The sequence below is a fragment of the Sorex araneus genome, chromosome 6 (assembly GCF_027595985.1).
Source record: "Sorex araneus isolate mSorAra2 chromosome 6, mSorAra2.pri, whole genome shotgun sequence".
Taxonomy (NCBI): Eukaryota; Metazoa; Chordata; class Mammalia; order Eulipotyphla; family Soricidae; genus Sorex; species Sorex araneus.
In genome coordinates, this window is record NC_073307.1 from 135,797,706 (window position 1) to 135,825,172 (window position 27,467).

The window sequence follows — 27,467 nt, forward strand, 5'->3', positions numbered from 1 at the left end:
CCAGTGCAGATGACCTGAGTTTCCTTTCCCTGTGGCAGACTAACTCCATGCAAAGACAGGGCAGAGATTTTTTTTTTTTTGACAGACTTGACCACAGTTTCCCGCAAAAGCCCATCTCTGTCCACCTTACTGTAATGTCCCTCCAGTTTCTTCATTTTTCAAGTGGGGATAGTGACCTACAATTTCCAAGTTTCCTTCTAGCTTTGAAGCAGTCAGTGGGTGATCAAGTCTCCCAGTTAACTCTTACGGGATTGGTCTTGGGGGGATGCTGTTTGCAGTCACCGGAAGAAAAGAATGCGACAGCTACAGAAAAAAATCAAGAATGGGACGTTGAACATCAAGCAGGATGACCCCTTTGAGCTCTTCGTAGCTGCCACCAACATTCGTTACTGCTACTACAATGAGACACACAAGATCCTGGGCAACACCTTCGGCATGTGCGTTCTCCAGGTGGGTGAGCTCCTGTCTGAGGGATCATTCCTGGCAGGGCTTGGGGGGCCGTATAGGGCCGAGTGCAAGGTAGTCCCTCACTCTTTTCGGTGTTCAAAGGTCATTTTGTTTGCTTTGGGGCTTACCTGGCAATGCTTGCCGCCCTGGCTCCCGGACAGGACAGGGGACAGCAGGGACAGATGACATACAAGTAACTTCTGTCCCCATGCGTGTTAGCAGCAGAAGCCTTGACCCCTGAGTGCTCACCTGTACAGAAAGGGGAGGTGGGGGCTGGAGCGGTAGTACAATGGGTAGGGCGTTTGCCTTGCTTGTGGTTGACCCAGGTTCAATTTCTGGCTTCCCATGTGTTCCCCGAGCACCACCAGGAGTAATTCCTGAATGCAGAGCCAGGAATAACCCCTGAGCAACGCCTGGGTGTGGCTTTTTATAAAAAGAAAAAAAAAAAACAAAAAACCCCGAAAAACAAAAAAAAAACAACCAGCAATAGAAAGGAAAAGTGTTGTGTGGAGGTGACCTCAGTGCGGCCTCATTCTCTGTGCCTGACCAGCTCCAGCTGAGGAAGCAGGTGCCATGGCCCTCTAGGGACCCTGGAATTAAGGGAAGGCCCTGCTCCCCAGGCAGCTGCAGGCCTGGCTTTAACCAAGGGGGGCTGACTTCTGCTTTCACGGGTCCCAGTGACCCTGTGCTTGGTTAGTGTCACCCAGGTCAGTCCTGCCTCCTGCCAGTCCTTCAGAACCCACCAACAGCTAAAGACCTGGTGATTTCTTCATTGGTTCCTGTTCTCTGGCCTTGCAAGCCAGTATGCCTAGGTTAATGCTTTTAATGTTTCTAGTTTTAAACTGTCTGGAGACAGTTTACCAACTGTGCCTCAGAATAAAAATAAAAGTGAGGGGCTGGAGTAATAGCACAGCAGGTAGGGCATTTGTCTTGCATGGGGCCGACCCGGGTTCTATTCCCAGCATCCCATATGGTTCCCTGAGCACCACCAGGAGTAATTCCTGAGTGCAGAGCCAGGAGCAACATCTGTGCATCGCCGGGTGTGACCCCCCCCAAAAAAAAAGCAAAAAATAAAAATAATTTAAAGTGAGCAGAGGGATAAGAGGGTCATGAACGTAAGTTTCCCTGTGCTGCTGTTTTGCGTTCCTCTGTGGAGGCCAGAAAAGTGCTTTTGGCCCCTCTCCCTGGTCTCTGCTCTGCAGGGAAGCTTCTTGGTTGGTCTCTCGGCCTTTGCACTGGTGCCCTCTTTAGACACTAGTGCCCCCATGTGGTGCAGTTGAGTCACCTCAAGTAGATTTGATCTAGAAACTTGATAATATGAGAAGTTTCTGCCTTCAAATAGGATTCATTGAAAATTGGAGCACTTCTTTCCACGTGGAATTTTATCATATATTATTAGAAATACCATTTTTGTTTGCTTGGGGGTGTCACACCCAGCAGTGCTCAGGGCTTAACTCCTGACTCTGTGCTCAGAATTACTCCTGGTGGTGCTCAGGTGACCATATGGGATGCTGGGGACAGCTGCATAGCAGGTAAGTGCCCTACTTGCTGTACCATCCTCTCCAGCACCCACCCACCGGAAGTACTTTTGACATATGTGATGAGATACACCTGGTCTCAGAGCCGACCTCTTTTTTTTTTTTTTGGTTTATTTTTTTATTAGTGAATCACCATGATGGTACAGTTAAAGATTTACACATTTCTGTGCTTGTGTTTCCGTCATACAATGTTCCCTCTACCATCCCTCCACCAGTGCCCATTCTCCAACACCGATGAGTCCAGTATCCCTCCCACCCCCAGTCCCTTCCCCCCCACCCCACCCCGCCTCTGTGGCAGTCCCTTTTGTTCTCTCTCTCCTTTTGGGTGTTGTGGTTTGCAATAACGGTATTGAGTGGCCATCGTGTTCAATCTGTAGTCTACTTTCAGCACGCACCTCCCTTCCGTAGTGGGTCCTCCAACCACATTTTACTTGGTGTTCCCTTCTGTATCAGAGCTGCCTTTTCCCCCAGCATGTGAGGCCGGCTTCCAAGCCATGGAGCAAACCTGGTACTTATTTCTACTATCCTTCGGTACTGGTCTCCTATTCTGTTATTTTATATTCATAGATGAGTGCAGTCTTTCTATGTCTCTCTCTTTCTGACTCATTTCATTTAGCATGATACTTTCAATGTTGATCTGCTTATATGCAAAGTTCACGACTTTATCTCTTTTGACAGCTGCATAGTATTCCATTGTATAGATGTACCAAAGTTTCTTTAAACCAGTCATCTGTTTTGGGGCACTTGGGTTTTTTCCAGATCTGGCTATTGTAAACAGTGCTGCGATGAACATATGAGTGCAGATGTCATTTCGACTATACTTTTTTGCTTCTCCAGGATATATTCCCAGAAGTGGTATTGCTGGGTCAAATGGGAGCTCAGTTTCTAATTTTTTGAGAAGTGTTTGTATTGTTTTCCAAAAGGGCTGAACCAGTCGTCATTCCCACCAGCAGTGTAAAAGGGTCCCTTTTTCCCCACATCTACGCTAACACTGGTTGCTTTTGTTCTTTTGGGTGTGCCAGTCTCTGTGGTGTGAGGTGGTATCTCATAGTTGTTTTGATCTGCATCTCCCTGATGATTAGTGATGAAGAGCATTTTTTCATGTGCCTTTTAGCCATTCGTATCTCTTCTTCTTTTTTTTTTTTTTTTTTTTGCTTTTTGGGTCACATCCGGCGATGCACAGGGGTCACTCCTGGCTCATGCACTCAGGAATTACTCCTGGCAGTGCTCGGGAGACCATATGGGATGCTGGGATTCGAACCCGGGTCAGCCGCGTACAAGGCAAACGCCCTACCCGCTGTGCTATCACTCCAGCCCCCTCGTATCTCTTCTTTGAGTAAGTTTCTGTTCATTTCTTTTCCCCATTTTCTGATGGGGTTGGATGTTTTCTTCTTGTAGAGTTTAGGCAGTGCCTTATGTACCCTTGATATCAACCACTTGTCAGATGGGTATTGGGTGAATATTCTTTCCCATTCTGTAGATTGTCTTTGTATTTTGGTCACTGTATCTTCTGCGGTGCAGAAGCTTCTTAATTTAATGCAGTCTCATTTGTTTATCTGTTTCCATTTGGTTGATCAGTTCGTGTCATCTTTGAAGATACCTTTAGCTTCAGTATCGTGGAGGGTTTTGCCGACCTTGTCTTCAGTGTACCTAATGGATTCTGGTCTGATGTTGAGGTCTTTAATCCATTTTGATCTGACTTTTGTGCATGGTGTCAGGTCAAGATCTAAGCCCGTTCTTTTGCATGTGGTTGTCCAGTTATGCCAGCACCATTTGTTAAAGAGGCTTTCCTTGCTCCACTTCACATCTCTTGCTCCCTTATCAAAGTTCAGATGATCATACATTTGGGGTTGTGTGTAGGGATATTCCACCCTGTTCCATTGAAGGCTGACCTCTTCTGTGGCGTGTCCTCAGTAGTAAGCAAGATGAGAGAGTGCCATAGTTCTGGTGAGGGAGTATGAAAGGGACTATTAGAGTAGAGGCTGGCTTGGGTTTGTCCTGTCACACATTCTTTTCACCTGTCTCCTGGATTTTGGTTACGCTTCTGTAGGAATGGTCTTTGCAATATCAGTCCTTTTAAAATTTCCCTTTCAGGATTTTGGTTTGGTGTTTTTGGTTTGTTTGTTTTGGGGCCGTACCCAGTGTGCTGAAGGATGTGGCGCTCCACTCAGGAATCACTCCTAGCGGACTCAGGGAACCATATGGGGTGCCAAGGATTGAACCTGGGTTGGCTGTGTGCAAGGCAAGCAATCGCCTTACCTGCTTTACTATTGCTTCGGCCTCTCTCTCAGGATTTTGAAGCCTTAACTCCGAACTTGCTGGCCAGGACGGTGGAAACAGTGGAAGGTGGTGGGCTGGTGGTTATCCTCCTTCGGACCATGAATTCACTCAAGCAGCTATACACGATGACCATGGTAAGTGTCTGCATTGCAAAGTAGTTGGAAATCAGGTCACATTTTTCTTGCTGTCGGCCACTTTGTTTCAACTTTTGGTGGTGGATAGAGGCGGGAGTTGGGCCACACTCGGCAATGCTCAGGGCTTCAACTTGACCCTGGGCTGAGGGATCATTCCTTGCAGGGCTTGGGGGACTGGATAGGACCGAGTGCAAGACAATCCCTCACTCTCTTCAGTGTACAAAGGTCATTTTGTTTGTTTGCTTGTTTGTTTTGGGGCCACTCCTGGCTCTGCACTCAGGAATTACTCAGGGCGGGGCTCGGAGGAACCATATGGGGTGCTGGGGATCAAACTTTGGGTAGGGCGCTTGTCTTGCAGGGTTTAGCCTGGCACTCAGTAAGGTCCCCTGAGTCCCGCTAAGAGTGATCCCTGAGCGCAGAGCCAAAATCACTGAGCATCACCCTTGCTGCCCCCAGACCCAAAACAAAAAAGAACTGCTCAAGGTGAAAGACACTTTCCGCCAGCCTTCGCCCCTGCTCTGTGTTCCTGGCTGTTTGCAACGAACGTCAGCTGCCTTGGCAGGAGTGTCTGCCCGGCTCCCCGCCTCAGACCCACAGGGTGTCTCTTTCCCTCCCCCCTCCCCCTTTCTCCTTCTTTCTTTTTCTCAGAGCTGCCTAAAGTGATACACTTATGGACGAGCTGTTTGATTTCCTGGGCTGGGGTCTTAGCTCCCTGGGACCGGGGACCTCGGTTGCCTCCCTGGTGTATTTATTGAGCACTTATCAAATACCGAGGCCCGCCTTGCTGCTTTCTTCTTTCCCTCTGACTCAGGTGCCTGCTTTCCTCCCCAGAGGGCCTTCCTCACTGCCCCTGTAGAAGAACCCCCTACTTCTCCACCCCCATCCATTTTGCTATGACTACACCCTGTTTTTGTTTGGCTTTGTGGTCAGGCCAAGCCTGGCTGTGCTCAGGGCTCGCTTCTCGCTCCTGGGCTGGTGCGAGCATGTGAGATCGAACCCGGGTCAGCCGCCTGTAAGACAAATGCCCTACCCGCTGTATTTTCCCTCCTACCTCCGAACCTGGTTTTCACTTGTTAGCATTTGCCAGAGTTTGTCTCGATTTGCTCAGTTATTTCCCTTAAGCACTAGCAGACTCCATGTGAACTTGGGTCACTTTCACTCGCACGTGGTCACCCTGTTTGTCTAGGATGGCACAAGTGTGCCCCTGAGTGAATGCTCTTCACAGTGCTGGATGAAATGGGGGAAGCTCCTCAGTCATGAGGTCAGGGGAAGCTAGTGGGCCTAAGGAACTGCACGCTCTGCTCTCTGGTCCTGGGAACTCCCCTTTGGTGGGTCTGGCCCAGCAGGTGGTAGGGGAGCGATTGTGTTTCTGTCTCCAGCAGCATTTCCGGCCCTGCCTGGGGTCCAGGCTTGCTTCCTCGAGCACTCAGCGTGCCTTACTAACCCCCGCTGTCTCCGGCAGGACGTGCATTCCCGATACAGGACCGAGGCTCACCAGGACGTGGTGGGGAGATTCAACGAGAGGTGGGTCTGCTGCGGGTCTCCCGGCCCTTGGTCAGGGGTCACCTGGGCGGGAGCAGGAGAAGGGAGCCAGTGCAGGCATCCCACACGGCCGCGCGAGTCAGGGGTTGGGTGGAGGGGGAGGAGAGCTGTGGCCTGGGCATCTGGGCGGCCTGCTTTCCGTCAGTACCACTCTGCTTTCTGCTTTGGGCTTGCTTCTCCGTCACGACTGAGTGCGGGTCACCCACCACTCCCCAGAAGGCGTGTCACACCACCCTAGTGTTTCAAGCAGGCCTTTGACCAAAGCATTGTCTGGCCTGCATAGCTGGGAAACGCCAGTACAGTGTATCATTTATGAAGGTTTACAGTAGCCTGTTGTAGCCAGTAAAAAATGGGGGAGGCAGTGAGTTGTGGGGAGAGGATTTTGGGCCACACCCTGTTGTGCTCAGCGGCCATCCCTGGCTCTGTGCTCAGGGTTATATTGGGGTCAGCCCCCATCAGGCCTACCCCGCTGGCAATGGCTGTGACCACGGGGACCTGTTTCCTAATTGATTCCCAAGTGTGTCTCGCAGAACCCTTGACCAGGCTGCACAGTTGAGCAGCCGTGGCTCGTCTTAGGAAATACCACTTCTCAGGGAGCCGTTGTGCTGCTGTCGAGGTCTGGCAGTTTCTGGAAACTTTTTTTTTTTTTCTTTTTGGATCACACCCGGCAATGCACAGGGGTTACTCCTGGCTCTGCACTCAGGAATTACCCCTGGACATGCTCAGGGGACCATATGGGATGCTAGGAATCGAACCCGGGTTGGCCGCGTGCAAGGCAAACGCCCTACCCGCTGTGCTATTGCTCCAGCCCCTGGAAACATTTTTTTTAGTGTGGTGAGTGCTCCCCAGCAGGAAGCTCAGAGCCCCTGGGATGGACACTGCTGGCCCTGACGGGTCCCAGTTGGCACGTGGGTCTGGAGGCGCAGTGCTGCGGGGAGCCGGTGGTGCTGGGGCCAGCAGGGTTGCACTTGGCAGTGCTGGGGGGGGGAGGGGGTGTGCAGGAGGCGAGACATTTGATGCCGGGATCAGACGTGGCCATGTGCAAGGCATGTGCCTCCAGCCCTTTAAGCTGTCTCTTGGCCCCCCGGAAACATGTTTATGATCATGACTTGACGTGGAGGAGATTAGAGTGATGCTGTTAGCAGATCACGGGTAGAGGCCAGAGATCTGCGTCCCCCAGGTGCAGCCTCCAGCACAGAGGTGTCTGGACTCATCCTGAAATCAGAAACCCAAAGCCACACCACCGGGCCTGCTTGCTGTCTCAAGAGAAGACGGGGAAGGGAGACAGGCTGAGCGCTGAAGCTCCCACAGAGAAACAGAAACATTCGTATGCTTAGGGGAACAGGAGCGGGGCCAGACAGACAGCGCTTCCTTTGCACGCAGATGACCAGGGTGCCATCCCCAGCACCCTATACGGTGCCCTGAGCACAGCCAGGCATGGCTCACCCCAAGCCCCTCCCGTTCCCCCCCAAAAAAAAAGAAAGAAAAGAAAACCCTGAGCACAGGCTAAAAAAAATCCCAACTTCAGCCACAAGCACCAAAAATGGCCTCCCATGCTGCTCTCAGGGTTCTGCGTATCAGGGGCGTGGGGCTCCCTCCTGGCCTTCCCGGTCTGCTTGGTTTACACGCCGATGCTGGCGGCGAGGCCCTTGTGCACGCTGTGTGTGTCCTGCCTTGGGGGGCAGCACTCGCCTCTCCTGTGGGGGACGCTCAGCTCCTTCTGCTGCTCTCCAGCGGGGACATGACTTCCTTTTCTTGGCCTTCCTCGGAGTTGAGCGGTGCCAGAAATGATGGTGAGGAAAAGTCGCACGGTCGACACTGGGCAACCACCGCCCCACTCACGGCGCTTCTGTTCCTCAGGTTCATTCTCTCCCTGGCCTCTTGCAAGAAGTGTCTCGTCATCGACGACCAGCTCAACATCCTGCCCATCTCCTCCCACGCCGCCAGCATCGAGGCCCTCCCCCCCCAGAGCCAGGTGAGTGCCGGGGCTCAGGGCAGCTGGCGGAGGCCAGACTTCTGGGGCACTGACAGACCTGTCCCTCCTCCAGGACGAGAGCCTGGGCCCCGCTGACCTGGAGCTGAGGGAGCTGAAGGAGAGTCTGCAGGACACGCAGCCCGTGGGCGTGTTGGTGGACTGCTGCCGGACCCTGGACCAGGTGCGTGTCACCCTCCGGGCTCAACGGGCCGAGACCACATCGGCTGGTAGGGGCTTTTCATGAGCTCACACACACAGCGACCCTGGGATTGTCCCTGCTCGCAAGAGAGCCTCAGCAGTGCACCGCCTCCAGGTCTCGGGACCAAGGGCAGCGACACTTTACTGGCAGTTATTTTGTATTCTATCTGTGGGGCCGTGGAGGGTTATCTCCTGGCAATTTTTTTTTCCTCTTCCCCTGGTGTTTGCAGCTACTCCCGTTGGTGCTCAGGGTCACTCCTGGCTCTGCACTCAGTACTCCTGGGGGTGCTGGGGGAGCCCAGATGGGGTGCCGGGGGCTCAAACTTGGGGCACCGTGTGTAAGGCCAGTGCCCTGCCACCGTCCAGTTCTCCGGCCCTCTCCTGGCTGTTCTTGGTCAGCTGGGCCGGTTCCGTGTGAGAGCCTTGTGCTGCTCAGGGGCCTCCAGGCATGTGCCTGGCAGTCCTTTGGGGACCCTTGTGTAGTGCTGGGGATTGACAGTCTGCAAGGCGTGCACCTGAGCCCCTGTACTGCCCGTCCAGCCCCGGGTGCTCCAGACTGTTTGAGGGCTACATCCAGTGGGGCTCAGGGACTACTCGTGGCTGTGTTTGGGGGCTGTTCCCTGCTGTGCTCGGGGCTGTCCTCAGCTCTGCCAGGGATCAGACCTCCTGTGTTCACGGCACAGGCTCCACTAAAATGGGTTCAATTTATTTTTTCTGGGCCACACCCAGCAGTGCTCAGGGGTTGCTCCTGGCTCTGCACCCAGGGATTATTCCTCGGGGTGCTCTGGACACCATGTGGAATGCCAGGGATAGAACGCAGGTCGGCAGTGTGCAAGGCAAGTGCCCTCCCCGCTGTGCTGTCGCTTCAGCCCTGAAATGGGCTTAATTTAAAGAGGAGACCACTTGGTGCTTTTCCCAAGATGGGGTTCTTTAGCTTCTGTGGCATCTTGTGGCATGTTTTTTTTTTTTTTCCCCCCTTCAGTTTTAGGCTTGTGGTTTGTTAGTGACCCAAGTGCTCATGTGCGGGAGCAGTGGTATGTGTGTGGCCACGAGGTCTAGGACTTGGGGGGTCATTGGCTGTCGATTCCTATTTCGAGCTTGCTAGTGGCAGGGGAGGACCACTGCAGTCTGGGCTCAGCCACAATGGCAGCCCCGATCCAGTAGCACAGACAGGCCAGGCGCACAGGACTCCCTGCAGTGCTCTCGGTGTGATGGACATGGGGGCGGTCGGTCATGCTTGAGCAAGAGGAGATGGGTCTCCGTTCTGCCTCGGCTGCTCCTGGCCGCCCTGCAGAGCTGCTGGTAGGTGGGCTGGTAGGAAGGCGCGCGTTCCCCCCTCACCTAACACGCCTTCTCCTGCCCGCAGGCCAAGGCTGTCTTGAAGTTCATCGAGGGCATCTCGGAGAAGACGCTGCGGAGTACGGTGGCTCTCACCGCGGCCCGAGGCAGGGGCAAGTCTGCCGCCCTTGGCTTGGCGATTGCGGGCGCGGTGGCTTTTGGGTAAGGGGCCTCCTCTTTCAGGAGACCGGGCGCTGGGGGAGAGCTGGGTGCGGGGTCCAGGCTGGGTGATTCCTCTGGGTCCCAGGGGTCTGGGAGAAAGCGGCAGCAGAGTGTGATTCTCCCCTCGGGGAGCACCTGTGTGGGGGGCCGACCCAGACACACACCCCCTCCCCCTGCCCCTCAGGGCCTTGGTGGCTACAACAGAAAGCAGAGAGGGAGGAGAGGAGCTTCAAGACGCTTGGGAGACACGAATGTACATGAACAGCTGGGCTGACTCCAGAAAGTTTGTTTCTGTTTTGTAAATTAGAAGAATTTTTGTTTGTTCAGTTGAAATCAGCTTCCACAAAAGAACGAAAAGGCAGCCTGCCAATTGGGAGAGGGGGCTGAGCACTGTATGTCGTTCAAGGAGTTGATTGCCGAAATCTATAATTCACAACTGAACAGCAAATATGCAGGCATTGTAGTAAAAACTGGAGCCGTAGCACAGCGGGTAGGGTGTTTGCCCTGCGTGCAGCCGACCCGGGTTCAATTCCTCCATCCCTCTCGGAGAGCCCGGCAAGCTACCGAGGGTATCCCATTTGCACGGCAGAGCCTGGCAAGCTACCCGTGGCGTGTTCGATATGCCAAAAACAGTAACAAGTCTCACAATGGAGACATTACTGGTGCCCGCTCGAGCAAATCTATGAACAATGGGAAGACAGTGCTACAGTGTAGTAAAAATGGCAGACTCCCTGGACAGACATCTCTCTCTAGGTCATACGTGTGGGTGACCCCCACACGGTGGAAAACACCTCAGCATTCTTGCCATTAGGGGAACACAGTGAAAAACAGGCAGCCACCTCAGAGTGGTGAGAGTCGCACGTCAAAAAGGATCAGCCAGAGCTAGTGTTGATGAGGGCTCAGGGCCGGGGGCGCAGAACTCTGCGGTTAGGATGTGAGTTGGTGGGAGCTCCTTAAAAGGGAGAGTACAGCAGGTAGGGGGTTTGCCTTGCATATGGCTGACCGGTTCTTTCCCTGGCATCCCGTGTGGTCCCCTGAGCACCGCCAGGAGTAATTCCTTAAGCAGAGGCAGGTTCAAGGCCCTGCGCATTGCCCGGTGTGGCCCCGAAGAAAAAGAGATAGAATAGAATGTCATGTGCCACAGCAATACCCCTCCCCCACGGGTGTTTGTCCATAGGACGAGAAAAGACAAACTGGAGAGGTTTTATTCAGTCCAGTCCAGTGCTCAGGGTATCGGTATTCACAAAATAAAGACAAGTTTGAGTTTGACATCGTTAATGTATTCATACAGTCTTGACCCCTGGCACAGCCTTGGCTGTTCTGTGTCATCGGGTAGAAAGTCCTACAGTGGCCAGGTGATGTGTACTTGCCACCGCACCCACCTAAAACAGCAGGCCCTGTCCTCCCCCTCCGTGCCTGCTGCTCCTGTGTGGGTCTGAGATGGAGGAAGCTGTATCCAGTTTCAGGGACTTCCCGGCCCTCCTGCCCTCAGCGCTGACTGGGCAGAGGCTGCGCCCCCTCCCCCTTCCCACCGCCCATCCTCTGCTCCCCATCCTTCTTGGTGCTGCCATGCTTCCAGCCTTTAGCTGCGGGTGAGCTGCGTCCCTCTCAGCACCGCCAGCCACCCTGTGTAGTCACCACTGTGGTCAAAGACACGGCAGTACCGGAGGCAGCAGCCAGCTTCTGCAGCTCCTGCACGCTGCCTTTGATGGAAACTCAGCTTAGGTCTGATCTGACGTTGCTTCCTTTTTTCCTCCCCGTGAGGTATTCAGGACCCCTCTGCCCCCCATGGCGTAGAATTCCCTCACTCTCTACACAGCCTTTTCCAACCCTCCTCTCTTCTTCGACAGGTACTCTAATATCTTCGTCACCTCCCCCAGCCCCGATAACCTCCACACGCTGTTTGAGTTTGTGTTTAAAGGGTTTGACGCGCTGCAGTATCAGGTAGGTCCGTGGGGTGGGACTGTTTTCACCTGGGGCGGGGTGTAAATCCAGGGGGTCTCAGGCACCTGCTCGCTTGCTTCATAGGTCATGTCTGAGGCTTGTTTGTAAACTTTGGCCCTGATTTGACTCTGTCCCTGCCAGGAACATCTGGATTACGAAATCATCCAGTCTCTAAATCCTGAATTTAACAAAGCTGTGATCAGAGTGAATGTATTCCGAGAACACAGGCAGACTATTCAGGTGAGTTGTTTCTTAAACACTGCTGCCGGGCCCATCCAGCTGTAATTACTATTTCTTAATTATTAGATTTTGTGTGTGTGTGTGTGTGGTCCTGGGGATGGACAGGGCCTCACACATGCAAGACAAGCGCTGCCCTTCTGAGCTACATTCCACCAGATCCTGCTGTATTTAAATGACTGAGATAGCCTCTATCCTCATTTCTCTTTTTTTTCTTCTTTTTTAAAATTTTTTTTTTATTTTATAAGGTAGTTCTCAATATTTGATTACATTTAATATTTCAAACACAAATCCCACCACCATTACACCTTCCCACCATCAAATTTGCGATGTTTCCATTCCAAGCCCCAATCCCTGTCTCAAAGCACAACCGGAATAATATATTTTGTATTGTCTGTTATGAAAAACCACTGAAAATGCTCCAAAAAAGTATTCATAGAGGAAACAGTGTTCTGTTTTGGCAGGGGCCATTAAGACATTCTTTAGGATATTCCGAACATATTGTTAAAGGATGAGTGATGTGAGCTTTGGTATATATATCTGAAAATATGTATACATGCATATATATGTATATAATTCCCTCTATGATTTGTTGCCTACTACTTGACCACATCAGATGTGGTGTAGTACACATGGAGAACGGGTAGGGAGTGGTCCAGGAATACGTTCACTCATACGTGAGGCTCGGGTCAAGCATGCGGGGAGCGGCTTGCGCATGGCAGTGGTTGGATTCTGGAGGTTTTCAGCTGCTGGGGCTGGGTCCCTTGGTGGGGAGGGCTCTCACCCCCCCCCCCGGGGTGCTCCGAGTAAAACAGCGTGGCTTGGAGTCCAGTGGCATGGATGTGGCGGGTGTCATGTTGCTCCCTTCCAGGAGAAACAGCTGTGTGATCTGGAGGGTGGCCGATGACAAGATTATCTGGTGCCGGCAGGAGGTGGCTTATGGGTGTGACCCCTGGGTCACTGGGGGAAATGGGCAGAGGATCTCCACTGCTGGTCCCATTGAGCCCAGAGTCCGGGGTCACAAAGTTCCGCATTACCTGGTCTAGACTATCATCATTTCTATCTTACATTATTTCTCTTTTGTCTTTGTTTGGGGGCCACACCCATTGATGCTTTGGGCTTACTCCTGGCTCTGCACTCCAGAATCACTCCTGGCAGTGCTCAGGGGACCATATGGGATGCTGGGAATCAAACCTGGGTCTGCCACATGCAAGACAAGCACCTTGTCCACTGTAATATCTCTCTGGCCCTGATTAAAAAAAAAAAAAAATTTAATCTTTAAAAAAAAATCATTTTATATCTGAAAGGTCTGGGAACAGGTTCATGGAAAGTAAAATTGGCCCAAGAGAAGAATCAAATTAGAGTGGGTTTAGTTCAGGGTAGGCTGGCACCAGGGCTTTCGAGCAGGTTCCAGCAGTTACACCAGTCATAGGAAGTCCCTGGGGGCCATGGGAAATCCCCTGGCAGTGAGTTAAGGAGCTGCTCGTGCAGGTCTTGTGCCCCTGAGTTGACTTAAGAATATCTTGTTAATTTATCTAGCCTGACGAATTCTTTGGGTGGCTGTTGTGCTCGGGGGCTATTCCTGACTCTGCTCAGGAGTGACCCCTGGGAGTGCTCAGGGGACTCTGGTGTCAGGGATTTGAATCTGGGGTGGCTGCATCGCACGGCAAGTTTATGTGCCTTACCTCTTACTTTTTCTTCTTAAATTTTTATTTTTTGGCTTTTTGGGTCACACCGGTGATGCTCAGGGTTTACTCCTGGCTCTGCACTCATGAATTCACTCCTGGCAGTGCTTGGGGAACAATATGGGATGGCAGGCATCAAACCCAGCTTGGCCGCATGCAAGGCAAACGCCCTACCCGCTGTACTATCGCTCTGGCCCCTTGATTAGATCTTAAAAGAGTTTGATGTTTGACCTCCAGGATCTTGGGTTTGGTTTGGTTTGGTTTTGAACTTGCCCAGGTCTCTTTCCTAGAACCTCTTCACTTTGTGCATTATGTCGTACATTCCCTTCCACCTGTGCCTGAGCCGGGAGGCGGCAGGAGAGACGAGCAGGCACAGACGGGCCGGCGAGGGGCCCTGTGGCCGACTGCCTGCTCCACAGTCTGCAGCCCCAAACTCACAGGAGGGGAAAGTCCCGAGGAGCAGGGAAAGAAAGCCTGTGTGCGCGGGGCTCAGCCCTGCCGTTTCGGGGTCACACCCGGGCACACGGGCGGCAGTGTGGCTTCAGGCGGCTCCCGGGCCACGTGTGCCCCTGGAGGCCTTGTTGCTGGGAGCTGAGGACAGGAGATGAAAATCTCCGGGACATGGCTCAGCAGGCCGGGTGCTTTCTGTGTGACCTGGTTTCACCCCCAGCAGGGACCTGGGTGCTGGAGCCCTGAGCACCGCTGAGTGTGCGCAGCCCCTCCCCCCAGCCTCTCCCAAAAGAACCCAGGAAAGAGGGCCCGATGAGGATGCGTATCCTGCCAGTAGAAATGTGCCGGGTGGCTGCTTTCTTCAGCCCTCAACTTCCCGGGAAGCACTTACAGCATCTCATTTGTAATCACTTTGATTTGAGTTGGATTGAACCCAGGGCCTGTTCTTCACACACGTAAAGGCAGTGTGAGTGCGTTGAGTGTGTATGTGAGTGTACGTCCGTCTGTCCTGGCAGTTCTTGGGGGGAATGTATGGGGTGCTGGGGTTGAAACCCAGGTCGGCCATGTGCAAGACAAGTGCCTCCTTGCTGTGCTCTCACTCTGGCCCCTGAGAGGGATGGTTTGTGTCCACGGGGATGCCAGCTGAGCTCAGGCAAGCATGTGGGGGGAGCAGGAAGAGAGGCCATGGGGGCCAGGGTACCACTGCTGCCCTCACGGGGCCGAGCAGCCTCAGACACTCCCCCCTCTCATGGGAGGCAGACAGAGCCCCGTGATGCAGTGGCCTGTCCGGGGCCCCTGTACTGCCCGAGGTCCTGTCGGAACCCAGGCGTCTGGCTCCAGCCCTGCTCCTTTTCCCGATTCCACGGACAGCGGAGGGGAGGACAGAGGGGGCCAGGACAGTGAGAGCGGCCAGTCACCCGGCCGTGGGCTTCGGTGCCCGAGCTGAGACTGTCCATTCCCTGTCTCTCGCACAGTACATCCATCCCGCGGATGCTGTGAAGTTGGGCCAGGCCGAGCTGGTCGTGATTGACGAAGCTGCCGCCATCCCCCTGCCACTGGTGAAAAGCCTCCTGGGGCCCTACCTTGTCTTCATGGCCTCCACCATCAATGGGTAAGGCCCTCTGTGGGCACGCTTGAGCATGCCGGGCCTGGGAGGGAGGGCGGAGTCCCTTTCCACGAGTCCGAGTCCTGGGGCTGCCGCAGTCTCAGGCTCCTGGAGCGCGCCTGTGTCTGGCCCTCGGTGGCACTCAGGAAACCCTGAAGACCTGGAACCCGGGTGCTAAGGCTCTTCTGCTTGGTGAGGTTTCAGAGGACAGAGGACGCCGCCCCGGGCTGCACTCTAGGGCTGATGCGTCACTCGAGTGTGTCGACGTCACTGTGAGTTGCACAAAGAAGCAACAGCTCCAGGGCTTGGGCAATGGCACAGGGTCCCTACTTTCAGGTTACACTGCAGAGCGTGGCCAGGCACAGCCCCGGTGCCATCCAGCACCTCGGCCCAGCTGTACCATGTCCTCAGCTGCTTGCCTGGCCCGCTCGCCAAGGATCACTGTGAGAGCCCCCCTCGCCTTCCGCAGAAGAAAACAATTTATAGTGGCCCCAAGAACCTTTTTATTATTTTTCTTTAATTAGAAATATTTGGGGTTGGTTTTAGGGATCAGATCTCATGCATGCAAGGCAGCTTGCTCTGCTGATGAGCCATATCTCTAGCCTGCAAGAGCCTTTACATCTTTTTTTTTGCTTTTTGCTTTTTGGGTCACATCTGGCAATGCTCAGGGGTTACTCCCGGCTCTGCACTCAGGAATTACTCCTGGCGGTGCTCAGGGGACCATATGGGATACTGGGAATTGAACCTGGGTCGGCCTCATGCAAGGCAAACGCCCTACCCGCTGTGCCATCGCTCCAGCCCCAACATCTTTTTTTTTTTTTTTTTGAAATAGTGGGTCAGGTACCTGATTTATGTGCTGGAGTCCCGGTTTGCTCTCAGCACTGCATGGTCCTCGGAGTACCTCTGGGAGTGCTCCACCAGCTGTGGTTCAGAAACCAAGATAAAAATGGTGGTGGTGGTGGTGGTGTGTGTGTGTGTAATAGCATACTATGGTTAATGTTTGCTGTGGGCAAGCAGAAAGGGACACTGGTGTGTGTGTGTGTGTGTGTGTGTGTGTAATTGTGTGTTATCGTGTAATAGCATACTATGGTTAATGTTTGCTGTAGGCGAGCAGAGGGACACTGTTGGTAGCCCGGCTGTCTGGAGCAGCATTTCCTCGAGTGGGCAATTCCACCTGAGGGGCACAGGACATTGCCAGGAGGTTTTTTTTCCCCCATTTTTTTTCCCCCTAGGTGGCAGTAGGTATAATTCCTTTGAGAAAGCTTTATTATCATTATTTTTATTTTCTGATTTTTGGGCTATACCCACGATGCTCAGGGGTTCTTCTTGATTCTGCACTCAGAGATCACTTTGGTGGGGCTCTGGGGACCCTCTGGGTGTCAGGGATCAAATCTGGATTGACCACATGCAAAGCAAGTGTTCTGCCTGCTGTTCTATCTCTTTGGCCCAAGAAAGCTTTATTGTGTGGGTCCAGGGAGGGGAATGCTTCAGAATGTCTTTGGATCATTCTGTGAAAATAGTGTTTTTGGGGGAAGACTTAATCCATTGGGTAGGGCATGTGTTCATGTGACAGACTTGGATTCGATCCCTGGTAGCACATATGGTCTCCTGAGCCCTGCTAGACTGACCCATGAGCGCAGAGCCAGGCGTAAGCCCTGAGCACTGCCGGGGGTGACCTGTGTGCCGCTTGTTACCATTCAAACTCCCCAAATGATAACAAGAACAATGACAATAATAATAATGTGTTTGAACAGGAAGTGTTTGTGCTGTAAGTACTCTAATGAGGACAGGAGTCATCGAGCGCTTCAAAGACGGCTCTGCTGAGCGGTCTCTGTCCCGAGGCATCACCTGTGCCCGGGACTGGAGAGGTGGAGAAAGTGAAGATGCAGGGCAGGCCTAGGGATCAGAGTTTAGATGACTTTTCCCCCTAGTTTTTCTGGTTGGTTGATGTCACCTTTTAAGTGAAAGTAGGAGTTGAGAGAGTGAGTGGCTGGTGAGTTTGTTGAGTCTCCATATTCCATCCTGGCCGTGTTCTGTACATTCTTTCGAGCATGCTGCTTTAGTATTTTGGGGGGATGGGGTGGGACACACACACACACGCACCAGGGTGTGCTCTGGGTCTACTCCTGCTCTGCCCAGGAGCGGCTCCTGGCGGTGCTCCGGGGACCATGCACATTGCCAGGGATTGACCTGGGTCAGACCGGTGGGCAGCAGGGGCCTTCCTCCCGTGCTGTCCGCCGTGTGTGTGCTGGCCGGGAAGAGGGGAGCCGAGCAGGCTTCTCCCGGAGCTCTCAGCGGCACCAAGGAAGCGTTCCTGCCCCTCGAGCAGGACTGGCCGTCTCTGAGCCTGGTTGTCTGTGCTTCTGCTCCCAGCTATGAGGGCACCGGCCGCTCCCTGTCCCTCAAGCTGATCCAGCAGCTTCGCCAGCAGAGCGCCCAGACCCAGGTCAGCACCACCGCGGAGAACAAGACCACCACCACTGCCAGACTGGCCTCAGGTACCCGGCGGGCTCTGGTGGGCCCCCGGGTGGGCACAGCGCGTCCTTCCCCGCATCACCTCCCGGCTGGGACTGACTTGTCCTCCCGCCAGCTGCAAACTGAGTCCCCAGGAGTTGAAGTGTCTCCTGTCTCCCTGGGCTGGAAAGTGAGGCGAGGCCGACTGGAGCCCTCTTGTGGTGGCTCCTAACTTGTCACCGTCCAGAGCCTGAGCACACTGATGGAGTGGGGGCCTAGGGGTCAGGGCACTGTGAGGCCGAAGTAGAGCCATTAAAGGCTCCACTTTAAGACCAAAACTCAGCAGGCCTAAGTCTCAGTTTGCCCCATCACAAAGTTGCGGCTTCTCGGAAAACAGTATCACCCTGGGCAGATAAACCGCCCTCTGGCAGCAGCCTTGGGGGGCATGGGCAGTGGCGCCCAGCCAGGGAGAGAGGGCCTAGGGAGTGGAGTCACCGAAGGGACAGGGACAAAGAATTGGAAACATGATGTTGGTCCCTGAAGTCAAGGGACAGAACAGGGGCCAGAATTGGAAACATGTTGCCAGTTCCTAGAAAAAAGGCTGTTATGTAACCAAACCCTATATAAGCTGCTTAGAATTCGGAGTCGGGGTCCTTGTCAAGACTCCACTGTGTTGGATGAGACTCGGACCCTAGCTCAAGCTAGCGATAAAGGGGCCTTGCGTTTGCATCCTCGAGTCTGGTTCCGTCAGTGTGCCAGCGAAACCCCCTTCCTGGGTTGTAACAGCACACAGCAGAGCGGGAAGCGGTCCTGTTCCGTCTCTCTCGCTTTCTGGACCGGGGCTGGGGAGATGCTCATTGTGTGTTTGGGGTACATGAAGCCCCCACAGCACCATTTGGTCCCCTGCACACCGGCTGGGACTGGCCCCCAAGTCCTCCCGCAGAGTAAAGACCCCGGGTGGGTCACGTTTATCTGGGTGCCGAGTGAGGACGGGGCCGAGGGACATTTGCCCGGTGCTTGCTGCCGGAGCCTGACGAGCGCCCGTTTCTCCCGGGGGCAGCGCGGACGCTGCAGGAAGTCTCCCTGCAGGAGTCGATCCGCTACGCCCCAGGTGACGCCGTGGAGAAGTGGCTCAACGACCTGCTGTGCCTGGATTGCCTCAACATCACGCGCATCGTGTCGGGCTGCCCCCTGCCAGAAGCCTGCGAGCTGTATCCTCCCGTCTGCTGTGGCCAGAGAGCGGGGTGGGGGGTGGCTGGGAAGGGGGGCGCTCCCCGAGGGGACCACCACCGTCCGTGCCCCTTGCCTTCTCTCCTCCCTGATGGACTGTTTCTGCTCAAGACCCAAGGCCCCTTTAGCAGCTGCAGGACGGCCGACCCTCCAGGTGACCCTGGGCGGCCGTGCATCCCCGCCTCGGCTCTCTGTGGCTTGTCTTGGTTGCCTGCTTAACTCCAGCACCAGCTACTATGTGAACAGAGACACCCTCTTCTGCTACCATAAGGCCTCCGAAGTTTTCCTGCAGCGGCTTATGGCCCTCTACGTGGCTTCTCATTACAAGGTAATGTATGGGCCGTTGGGCAAACTCCAGCTTTGGATCGTCTGGGTTTTTTTTTTTTCTTTTTGCTGATGCTCAGGGGTTATTCCTGGCTCTGCACTCAGGAATTACTCCTGGCGGTGCTCGGGGGACCATAATGGGATGCTGGGAATCGAACCCAGGTCAGCCGTGTGCAAGGCTAACGCCCTACCCACTGTGCTATCGTACTATCGCCCTGGCCCCAGCTTTGGATCTTTCAGTACCTGGTCGTCGGTGACCGTTTCGCTCGACTTGACCGTGTCCTGGCACGTGTGGGCCCACTACTCTTCCTCGGGGGCTTGTGTGTCTGTCATTGCTCAGGCCAGTCTTGGCTTCGGGTTTTGCAGGCAGCTGGGGCGTTCCTCCCTGGAGTGCCATGGGCGCTTAGAGAGGGTGGGAAACTTTGCCTGATTTCCATTAGGAAATGCTTCTAACTTCCCGGCCATCTTTTAGCTAAGAGGACACAGAGGGCACTTGTCACCCAGAGGTGCGGTTTGCCAGTGCTCAGCCTCGTGCCCCTCGGCCGTTGAAGAAGCAGAGTGTATACATTTGAGCATCTGAGGAACTGAAGGGCATCTTGGGAAGGACCCTTCGTGGGGGTCTGGGCCGGGGAGTTGGAGCTGAAGGGGGTCAGGTGGTCTGCAGTGGCAGTCTCTGAGCAGGAAAGGCTCAGCCCCCTGGGCTGACACACCGATGGTGGCATGTCGGGCGCAGCACGGGAGCTGTGATACTAGCAAAGCATTTGCTCGCCAGGATACTAGCAAAGTTCGTAGGCAAGGTGGCCCTTCGGTCTCCCTCTGATTTGGGGGCGGAGGGCGAGAGGGCTGGCTGAGAACGACCACACACCCGCGTTTGTGCCCCCACAGAACTCTCCCAACGACCTCCAGATGCTCTCCGATGCGCCTGCCCACCATCTCTTCTGCCTCCTGCCTCCCGTGCCCCCCACCCAGAACTCCCTTCCCGAGGTGCTGGCTGTCGTGCAGGTACGGGCCGGAGGCATCCCTGCGGCAGTGACAGGAACGTCTCACGCAGGGGTGCACGGGGGATGCCAGGGATTGTGGTTGGGATCTCGAGGCCCGTGCTCAGGGCGCCTGGGAGGAAACCAGCCCCACCGCCCACTGCAGGTGGAGACAGGCGCTGCCCTGTCCAGACTGGACGCGCCTGGCACAGCTTCTTGGTCTCTGTCCTTCCTTTACTGCAGAGAGCAGCATGGGGCAGGAACACGGGGTGATACTGGAAGCACTGGCAGGAAGTTTACTTAACGTTCTTGCTCTCTTGCTATCCATAGCCGCGGGAGCCCAGTGGATGGTCCTCTGCTTTTCCTTTCTGCGGTGTCACATACTCATAACGTGCCTGGTTTTGAGGACTGCTCTGCCTTTCATTCTGGTTTTGTTTTGATTTTTTTTTTTTTTTTGAATAGGGATGGGGAGGGGGAGCTTTTTGGTCATACTCTGCAATGCTCAGGGGTTACTCCTGGCTCTGCACTCAGGGATTACGCCTGGTGGTGCTCAGGGGACCATACGGGATGCTGGGAATCAAACCCAAGTCAGCCACGTGCAAGGCAAATGCCCTGCCCGCTGTGTTATTGCTCCGGCCCCTCTGTTTTTGTTTTGGGGTCATACCAGCAGTGCTCAGAGCTTACTTCTGGCTCTGTGCTTGGTGATCCATCCTGGAGGGGCTCCGGGGATCCTAGGGGGTGCCAGGGATATCGTGCCTGGGTGGGCCGTGTGAAAGGCCAGTGCCCTACCCACTGTGCTGTCACTCCAGGCCCCATATTCCATGATGTGCATGGGCCATACTGTGTGTCGTGGCCAGCCTGGCAGACTGGCCTCTTATACTGGCGGAGTCCTGTTCAGAGCCCAGGGCACTGTCCCTTCTCCCTGATGTCCCTGTGCTTGTGTCTTATGGGCCTGGAGGGAGTTGGGCTGCCCCTGGGGCCTCGTAACAGCCTGTTGGAAGTGGATCAGTTGTTCCAGGCAGGATCCTGATCGGGGTTCTTGGACTCCGTGTGACCCGGAGCTGGGTTTCATGTCTGTCCCTCAGGTGTGCCTTGAGGGGGAGATTTCTCGCCAGTCCATCCTGAACAGCCTGTCTCGAGGCAAGAAGGCTTCGGGGGATCTGATTCCCTGGACAGTGTCCGAACAGGTGGGCACTGTCCGTGGTGGGCGAGGCTGTGCGGGGGCGGGGCTGCTTCCTCCCGCTCACTCTCGGGCCTGCATCTCCCACTGTGCAGTTCCAGGATCCGGACTTCGGCGGCCTCTCCGGGGGACGGGTGGTCCGCATCGCTGTGCACCCGGATTATCAGGGGGTAAGACGTCCGCGCCTCCCAGGCCTCGTGGTTGCTAGGGCGGGGTCCCTGCCGCGTGGGCAGCCCCTGCTCCCCTCTGCTGTGCCCACCAGTGAGGCCACTAGCAGCTCACTCTTGCTTGTTGAGAGCAGCGGACTCGTGGCCCCGGGCCTGCCCCTCTTTAAGCCCATTGAGCAGCTGGCTGTGGACACATGGCCTGCTGGTACCCCACGCACAGCCCGCTGTCCTTACACCCAAGGTGGCCGGGCCATGAGCGGGACGGGGGTGTCCAGCTGTGACCTCCTCAAGAGTCCCCTGAGTTTGGCTCCGTGCAGTGTGACCCAGGGCGAAGGTGTTAAGCCCAGTGACGTGGTGGGCATCAAAGTGGCTAAGACGTGGTCTGTCCCCCCTCTCTGGCCCTCGCAGATGGGCTACGGCAGCCGAGCCCTCCAGCTGCTGCAGATGTACTACGAAGGCCGGTTCCCCTGTCTGGAGGAGAAGGTCCTTGAGGCATCACAGGAGATCCACACTGTCAGCCAGGAGGTGAGCGTCTCGGGGTCCGTGCAGGGGTCCGGGCCTGGCCTGCACCCCGGTTTCTGCTCCCTTTCCACATCTTCCTGACATGGGGGGCGGGTTGGCAGTGTGATTTGTGCCTGGGAGCCTGTGGGGGGAAAAGCCAGTTCTCGAGCTCCCACAACCCCTGTGATGAGGCCCCAGGTGCCAGGGGCTGCTGTGGGCGTCTCCGTGGGGAGAGACTTGACGACCCCGAGGAAGGGTCCTGAGGAGGAGCGAGTGCTCGGGCAGCGGCCCCCAGGGCGTCGCCGTTGGCTCTGGCGTGGAGGCTCGCTCCTTCCGAGTCACAGGCCCCTCTCAGGCTTGAGACTTCAGGAAGCTGAACCATGTGGCTGTTTGCCGCCGAGCATCGGGTCCCCATGCCCACTTGGGGTGGGTCTGTGTCGACCCATGGCTGGACTCACTGGACGTGCTAAGACGCCTCGGGCACCCGGGGAGGGGTACGGGGCTGTCACGCGCCTCCCACAATGGCCTCTGCTCTGCCTGCATCCCGCCAGGCTGTCAGCTTGCTGGAGGAGGTCGTCACGCCGCGGAAGGACCTGCCTCCCTTGCTCCTCAAACTGAACGAGAGGCCGGCCGAGCGTCTGGACTACCTGGGCGTGTCCTACGGCCTGACCCCCAGGCTCCTCAAGTAAGGCGCGGCTCGCTTGCTGGACCCGGCCTGTGTCCACTCTCCCTGCCTGCCCTCAGCTTCTCGGGGCCCGCCCTGTCATCGTCTGTCTGCCCGGTGACCCGCTGTCTCTGCTCTGCCGCAGGTTCTGGAAACGAGCAGGGTTCGTGCCCGTCTACCTGAGACAGACTCCGGTAGGTGAAGCCCCCCGCTGAGCTCTGAGCAGGCTCCTTGGGGTCGAGTTCTGCTGGTCCCCCGCTGTGCATTGCTCTCCAGGCCTGCTCGCCTGCTGCTGCGGTTTCCCTTTTGTGTTTGGGCCACATGTGGCAGTGCTCAGGGATCACTCCCGACAGGGCTCAGGGACCCTGTAGGATGCCGAGGATTGAAAGCGGGTTGGCTCATGCCAGGCAAGAGCCCTAGCTGCTGTGCGGCTCAGACCCTTGGTTGCTGTTCGGATAGTGAGAAGGACCAGCGTTGGACTGGTGCCCCTGGGCGGCTGAGGGAGGGAGGGGGGCTGGCGGAGGGGATGCACAAGAGAGGAAGCCAGTCTGGCTCCCTCAGACCGGAGAACATCATGGACCGCCAAAGGCCAGGACACACCCAGTGTCTGTGCTGCGTGAGGCTCACTGGGACTTGGAGCTGATGTTTTCTCACACCTTTGTCACACTTTGTCACACCTCTGTCACACGAAGCTCTTTAAAAGACGGATTTTTAAAAAATTATTTTTATTTTTTTAAAGATTTGTTTTATTGAATCACTGTGAAATAGGCCTTTACAAAGCTGTTCATGATTTGGTTTCAGTCCTACAGTGTTCCAACACCCATCCCTCCACCAGTGCACATTTCCCTGCACCAGTGTCCCCAGGTGCCCTCCCATCACCCTGCTGCCCCACCCAGTTCAGGTTTCTTTTCTTTTTTTGTGCCCTCTCTCCCTCTCCCTCTCCTTCTCCCTCTCCCTCTCCCTCTCCCTCTCCCTCCCCCTCCTTCCCGCCTTTTGGGCATTGTGGTTTGCAATACAGATACTGAAATGTTACCATGTATATTTCTTTGCCTGCTTTCAACACTCAGTTCTTGTCCAGAGTGATTTTTTTGTTTTGTTTTGTTTTTTGGTTTTGGGGTCACACCTGGCAATGCACAGCGGTTACTCCTGGCTCTGCACTCAGGAATTACTCCTGGCGTGCTCAGGGGACCATATGGGATGCTAGGAATCGAACCCGGGTCGGCTGCGTGCGAGGCAAATGCCCTACCCGCTGTGTTATAGCTCCGGCCCCCAGTGAATTTTTTTTTATTCTTAATTTTGTTTTTTGTTTCTGGGCCACACCTGGCTCTGCACTTGAAAATTACTCCTGGCAGTGTTTGGGAGACTGGGTAAAAAAATTCACTCTGGACAAGGACTGAGTGTTAAAAGTAGGTAAAGGGATGAACACCCGGGGCAGGAGGAAAGGCCCTGGGCGCGCCCGGCCTTCCTGATGCTCTTGCGGGCCTGGCTGGCCCCCGGGGAAGGGGCTCCTGGGTGCCAGCACCAACTCGTGTTTCCCAGAACGACCTGACGGGGGAGCACTCGTGCATCATGCTGAAGACACTGGGCGAAGAGGAGGCAGCGGACCAGGCCTCCTGGCTCGGGGCCTTTTGGAAAGGTGGATCGGCGTGGATGGGAAGTGGTGTGTGGGGAAGTTGGGGGTCCTTCCGGAGCACTGACCCTCTCACTGCATCCCCAGATTTCCGGAGACGCTTCCTGGCCTTGCTGTCCTACCAGTTCAGCACCTTCGCTCCTCCCCTGGCTCTGAACATCATTCAGAACAGGAACATCAGGAAGCTGGCGCAGCCCGGTGAGTGGGGGGCGGGGGGCATGGAGCGGGGAGGCCGCGCCAGTCCTGCCAGGCCTCCGTCTCCCACCGCCTCAGCCTCGGTGGGCTCTGCTCTGCCTGAGGGGTCCCCTCATGCTCGGCCCCTTTCATCTTCCCCGCCAGACGGGGTGGGTGGTGTCAGACCAGGTCACAGAGTTGCCTAGTGATGGGACTGACCAGGATCCTGGAGCCCCTCTTGGGGTGTTGCCGACCGGCTCTGGCCAGCGTGGTTGGGGCTGTGAATTCTCTGTGACTGTTTCAGAAAACGTGGGCAGGATTGTCGATGTCCGCGGCTGAGGGCGGGGGGCGGGGCACGGGGGGCTTCCCTGCTGCTCGCTATACAGTGGTTACATCTCCTGAATTTCCCCGGGAGAACTAAGGTCCGTCTCTGGACTGGGCCGAGCAAACCAGTTTGCCTCTCAGGGTAGCTGGTCACGGGAAGTCCAGGGGGCATGGAGTGTCAGGGAGTGCTTGCCTTTGGGGCTCAGGGGCCCCCTCCTCGGCCTGGTGTGTTGCGGGGTGAGGAGGGTGCAGGGCCCTGCCTCAGGCCTGTAGAGGGCGTTGGTGCCAGCCGGCCCTGACGGCTCGGCTCTGGGGCCTGTGCAGTGCTGCGCCGGGACGAGCTGGAGGCCCTGTTCCTGCCCTATGACCTGAAGCGGCTGGAGATGTACTCGCAGAACATGGTGGACTACCACCTCATCATGGACATGATCCCCGCCATCTCCCGCATGTACTTCCTGAACCAGCTGGGGGACCTGGCCTTGTCCGCTGCCCAGTCCGTAGGTCCTGGGAGAGAAACGGGGCAGGGGATGGGGGAGGAGTGACCGGCACACCGGGGGGTCCAGGCGACCACTCGGAAGGGACCTGACAAAGCGGTTAACCTTCAGGCTCTGGGGGGCACGCCTTGGCCTCTCCCATTTCACAGGGGAGGCCTCTGGGCTGGAAATCAGAGCAGTAGCAGCCACGGACCCCACTCTCCTCCCCCCTAGTGGAGGTCGGGGCGCACCTGGTGCCTTGAGTGGCCTCGAGGCGGGGGCTGGGGGGGCCGAGGAAGAGGGAGTGTTTGTTGGCGGCTTCAGGAACAGGATACAGGAGCCCAGGATGGACAGTGCCGGACTTGTCCGCTGCCTAGTCCGTAGGTCCTGGGAGAGAAACAGGGCAGGGCTTGGGGGAGGAGCACAGGCACAGGCCCGCTGCCCAGGGGCTGCTCGTGCAGACTCTCCGTCCTTCAGGCTCTTCTGCTGGGCATAGGCCTGCAGCATAAGTCTGTGGACCAGCTGGAGAAGGAGATCGAGCTGCCGTCGGGCCAGTTGATGGGCCTCTTCAACCGGGTCATCCGCAAAGTGGTGAAGGTAAGGCCCGGCCGTGGGCAGCGTTTGCCACCTCAGGGGTTGGACTAATTCCCAGCCCCGAGGCGGGTGGATGGTAAAGTGTGATGCATGTGTGTGACTGACGCACACGGCGTCTGTGGGTCCCTGTTCGGGGGAGTGTTTGGTGCCTGAGACCCACATGAGTTCACCCTGTGAGTCTCGCGTCCGCACCCTGTGTTTCTCTCCCCCTCTTCTCTCCCTCTCCTGCTGTGCTTTGTAGCTGTTCAATGAGGTGCAGGAAAAGGCTATTGAGGCACAGATGGTGGCCGTGAAGGACGTGGTCATGGAGCCCACGATAAAGACCCTGAGTGATGACCTGGTACGTACCCACCCATGCCCAGTGCCCTCTGTCCCACCCACACCCCCCTCCCCCTCTGCCGGGCCCCAGCCCCTGTCTGTGCGCCTGCCACTGAGGCCGGGCAGCTGCAGTTCTGGATGCGTCTTCTGGATGCTCCCTTCGCCCCTTTGGCTTGTGAAGGTGGACACCATGTGCTTGTCCCCATCGGTGGAGTGGCCTTCAGTGGCTGGCTCAGGGAAACCCCACGTCTCCCCGTGGGGTGATGCTCGTCCCCGCCCTTTGCTGGCCTTTCCCGGCGGCCTGTGCCCGGCTTCACTCTGCCCTCCTCTGCCTTCAGGATGAAGCTGCCAAGGAGTTCCAGGAGAAGCACAAGATAGAAGTAGGGAAGCTGAAGGGCCTGGACCTCTCGCAGTAAGGCTGCTTGTTTGGGGGCCACCCCTGGTGGTGCTCAGGGGACTCTACAGGATGCTGGGTGTTGGGCCCAGGCTGACCCACATGCCAGCCAAGCGCCTTACGCTCTGGCCCCGATATTGTATTTTTGAGGCAAAGATTGTACTGCCAGAAAAATCAACCCAGCAAACACCTTACTTGGGACCCTCTGGGAAGTAGGACTCCTAGGCCCCTTTGTGTTGAACTCGCATGGCCTTGATGTAAATCACTTCAGAATTAGGGGCCAGAGAGATGGCTCAGTGGGCAGAGGGCCTGCTTTATATGCAGAAGGCCAGTGTGAGTTTTCGTCCTCTCGACTACCACCTGGAGTGACGCCTGAGCACTGCCCTGCCAAGTATAGCACCCCACCCAAAAAAAAAAAAAACAAAAAACCCTGAAGAACCCGGTGTCAGTGGTGTCTGAGCTCCATGACTTCCTCTGGGATCATCAGTGATGTTGTCTGCGGGCAGCGGCTAGAAACTTGGGCCGGTCTCCGGCTCTGCCTTTAGCTCTCAGCGGCAAACCTGGGTCTTGGCAGGATTCCTGGATCTCATGAGGGGGACAGGAGGGCTGGTGAGGGGCTTTGGGGCTCCTGCCCCGAGGTGGGAGACATCAGAGGGGCGTAGCTGCTGCATCTTGGGATGCCGGGTGATGCCAGGTGGTGCCCGTGGCCCTCCTCACGCCGGGAAGTTCTGTCCGGTGGAGCCCAGCTGTGTCTCGGCCATGTTCCCTTTGTGGGTTCCGTGTGGAATGCAGCTCGTTGGCCCTGGCTGTTCTCTCGGGGGATTCTTTGCCCACAGACTTGGATAATGCCTGTCCCCTTTGTTGTTTTTATTTTTTTGAGGTATATAATCCGTGGGGACGATGAAGAGTGGAATGAAGTTCTAAACAAAGCTGGACAGAACGCTTCTATCGTCACCCTCAAAAGGTGAGGGGCTTGTGTGTGCGAGACAGGGATGCGGCTCTGGCCTCGCTCTGGACCATGGAGGGAG

General features: G+C 55.8%; 1 protein-coding gene across 1 annotated transcript in view; it reads left to right on the plus strand.

Annotated features, from left to right (window-relative positions):
* NAT10 (N-acetyltransferase 10) overlaps window positions 1-27,467 on the plus strand; it is a 33,979-nt gene that overhangs the window by 5,531 nt on the left and 981 nt on the right. Inside the window, exons 4-28 of the mRNA XM_055141947.1 lie at window positions 279-450; window positions 4,277-4,399; window positions 5,862-5,923; window positions 7,802-7,916; window positions 7,990-8,097; window positions 9,481-9,614; window positions 11,465-11,558; window positions 11,700-11,798; window positions 14,905-15,041; window positions 17,409-17,533; window positions 18,550-18,700; window positions 18,951-19,047; window positions 19,929-20,045; window positions 21,106-21,207; window positions 21,296-21,370; window positions 21,776-21,892; window positions 22,420-22,553; window positions 22,678-22,726; window positions 24,072-24,168; window positions 24,250-24,360; window positions 24,985-25,157; window positions 25,611-25,730; window positions 25,969-26,067; window positions 26,384-26,457; window positions 27,320-27,403. Of these exons, the coding sequence (XP_054997922.1) occupies window positions 279-450; window positions 4,277-4,399; window positions 5,862-5,923; window positions 7,802-7,916; window positions 7,990-8,097; window positions 9,481-9,614; window positions 11,465-11,558; window positions 11,700-11,798; window positions 14,905-15,041; window positions 17,409-17,533; window positions 18,550-18,700; window positions 18,951-19,047; window positions 19,929-20,045; window positions 21,106-21,207; window positions 21,296-21,370; window positions 21,776-21,892; window positions 22,420-22,553; window positions 22,678-22,726; window positions 24,072-24,168; window positions 24,250-24,360; window positions 24,985-25,157; window positions 25,611-25,730; window positions 25,969-26,067; window positions 26,384-26,457; window positions 27,320-27,403 (2,769 nt within the window). The remainder of the gene's footprint in view (window positions 1-278; window positions 451-4,276; window positions 4,400-5,861; window positions 5,924-7,801; window positions 7,917-7,989; window positions 8,098-9,480; window positions 9,615-11,464; window positions 11,559-11,699; window positions 11,799-14,904; window positions 15,042-17,408; window positions 17,534-18,549; window positions 18,701-18,950; window positions 19,048-19,928; window positions 20,046-21,105; window positions 21,208-21,295; window positions 21,371-21,775; window positions 21,893-22,419; window positions 22,554-22,677; window positions 22,727-24,071; window positions 24,169-24,249; window positions 24,361-24,984; window positions 25,158-25,610; window positions 25,731-25,968; window positions 26,068-26,383; window positions 26,458-27,319; window positions 27,404-27,467) is intronic.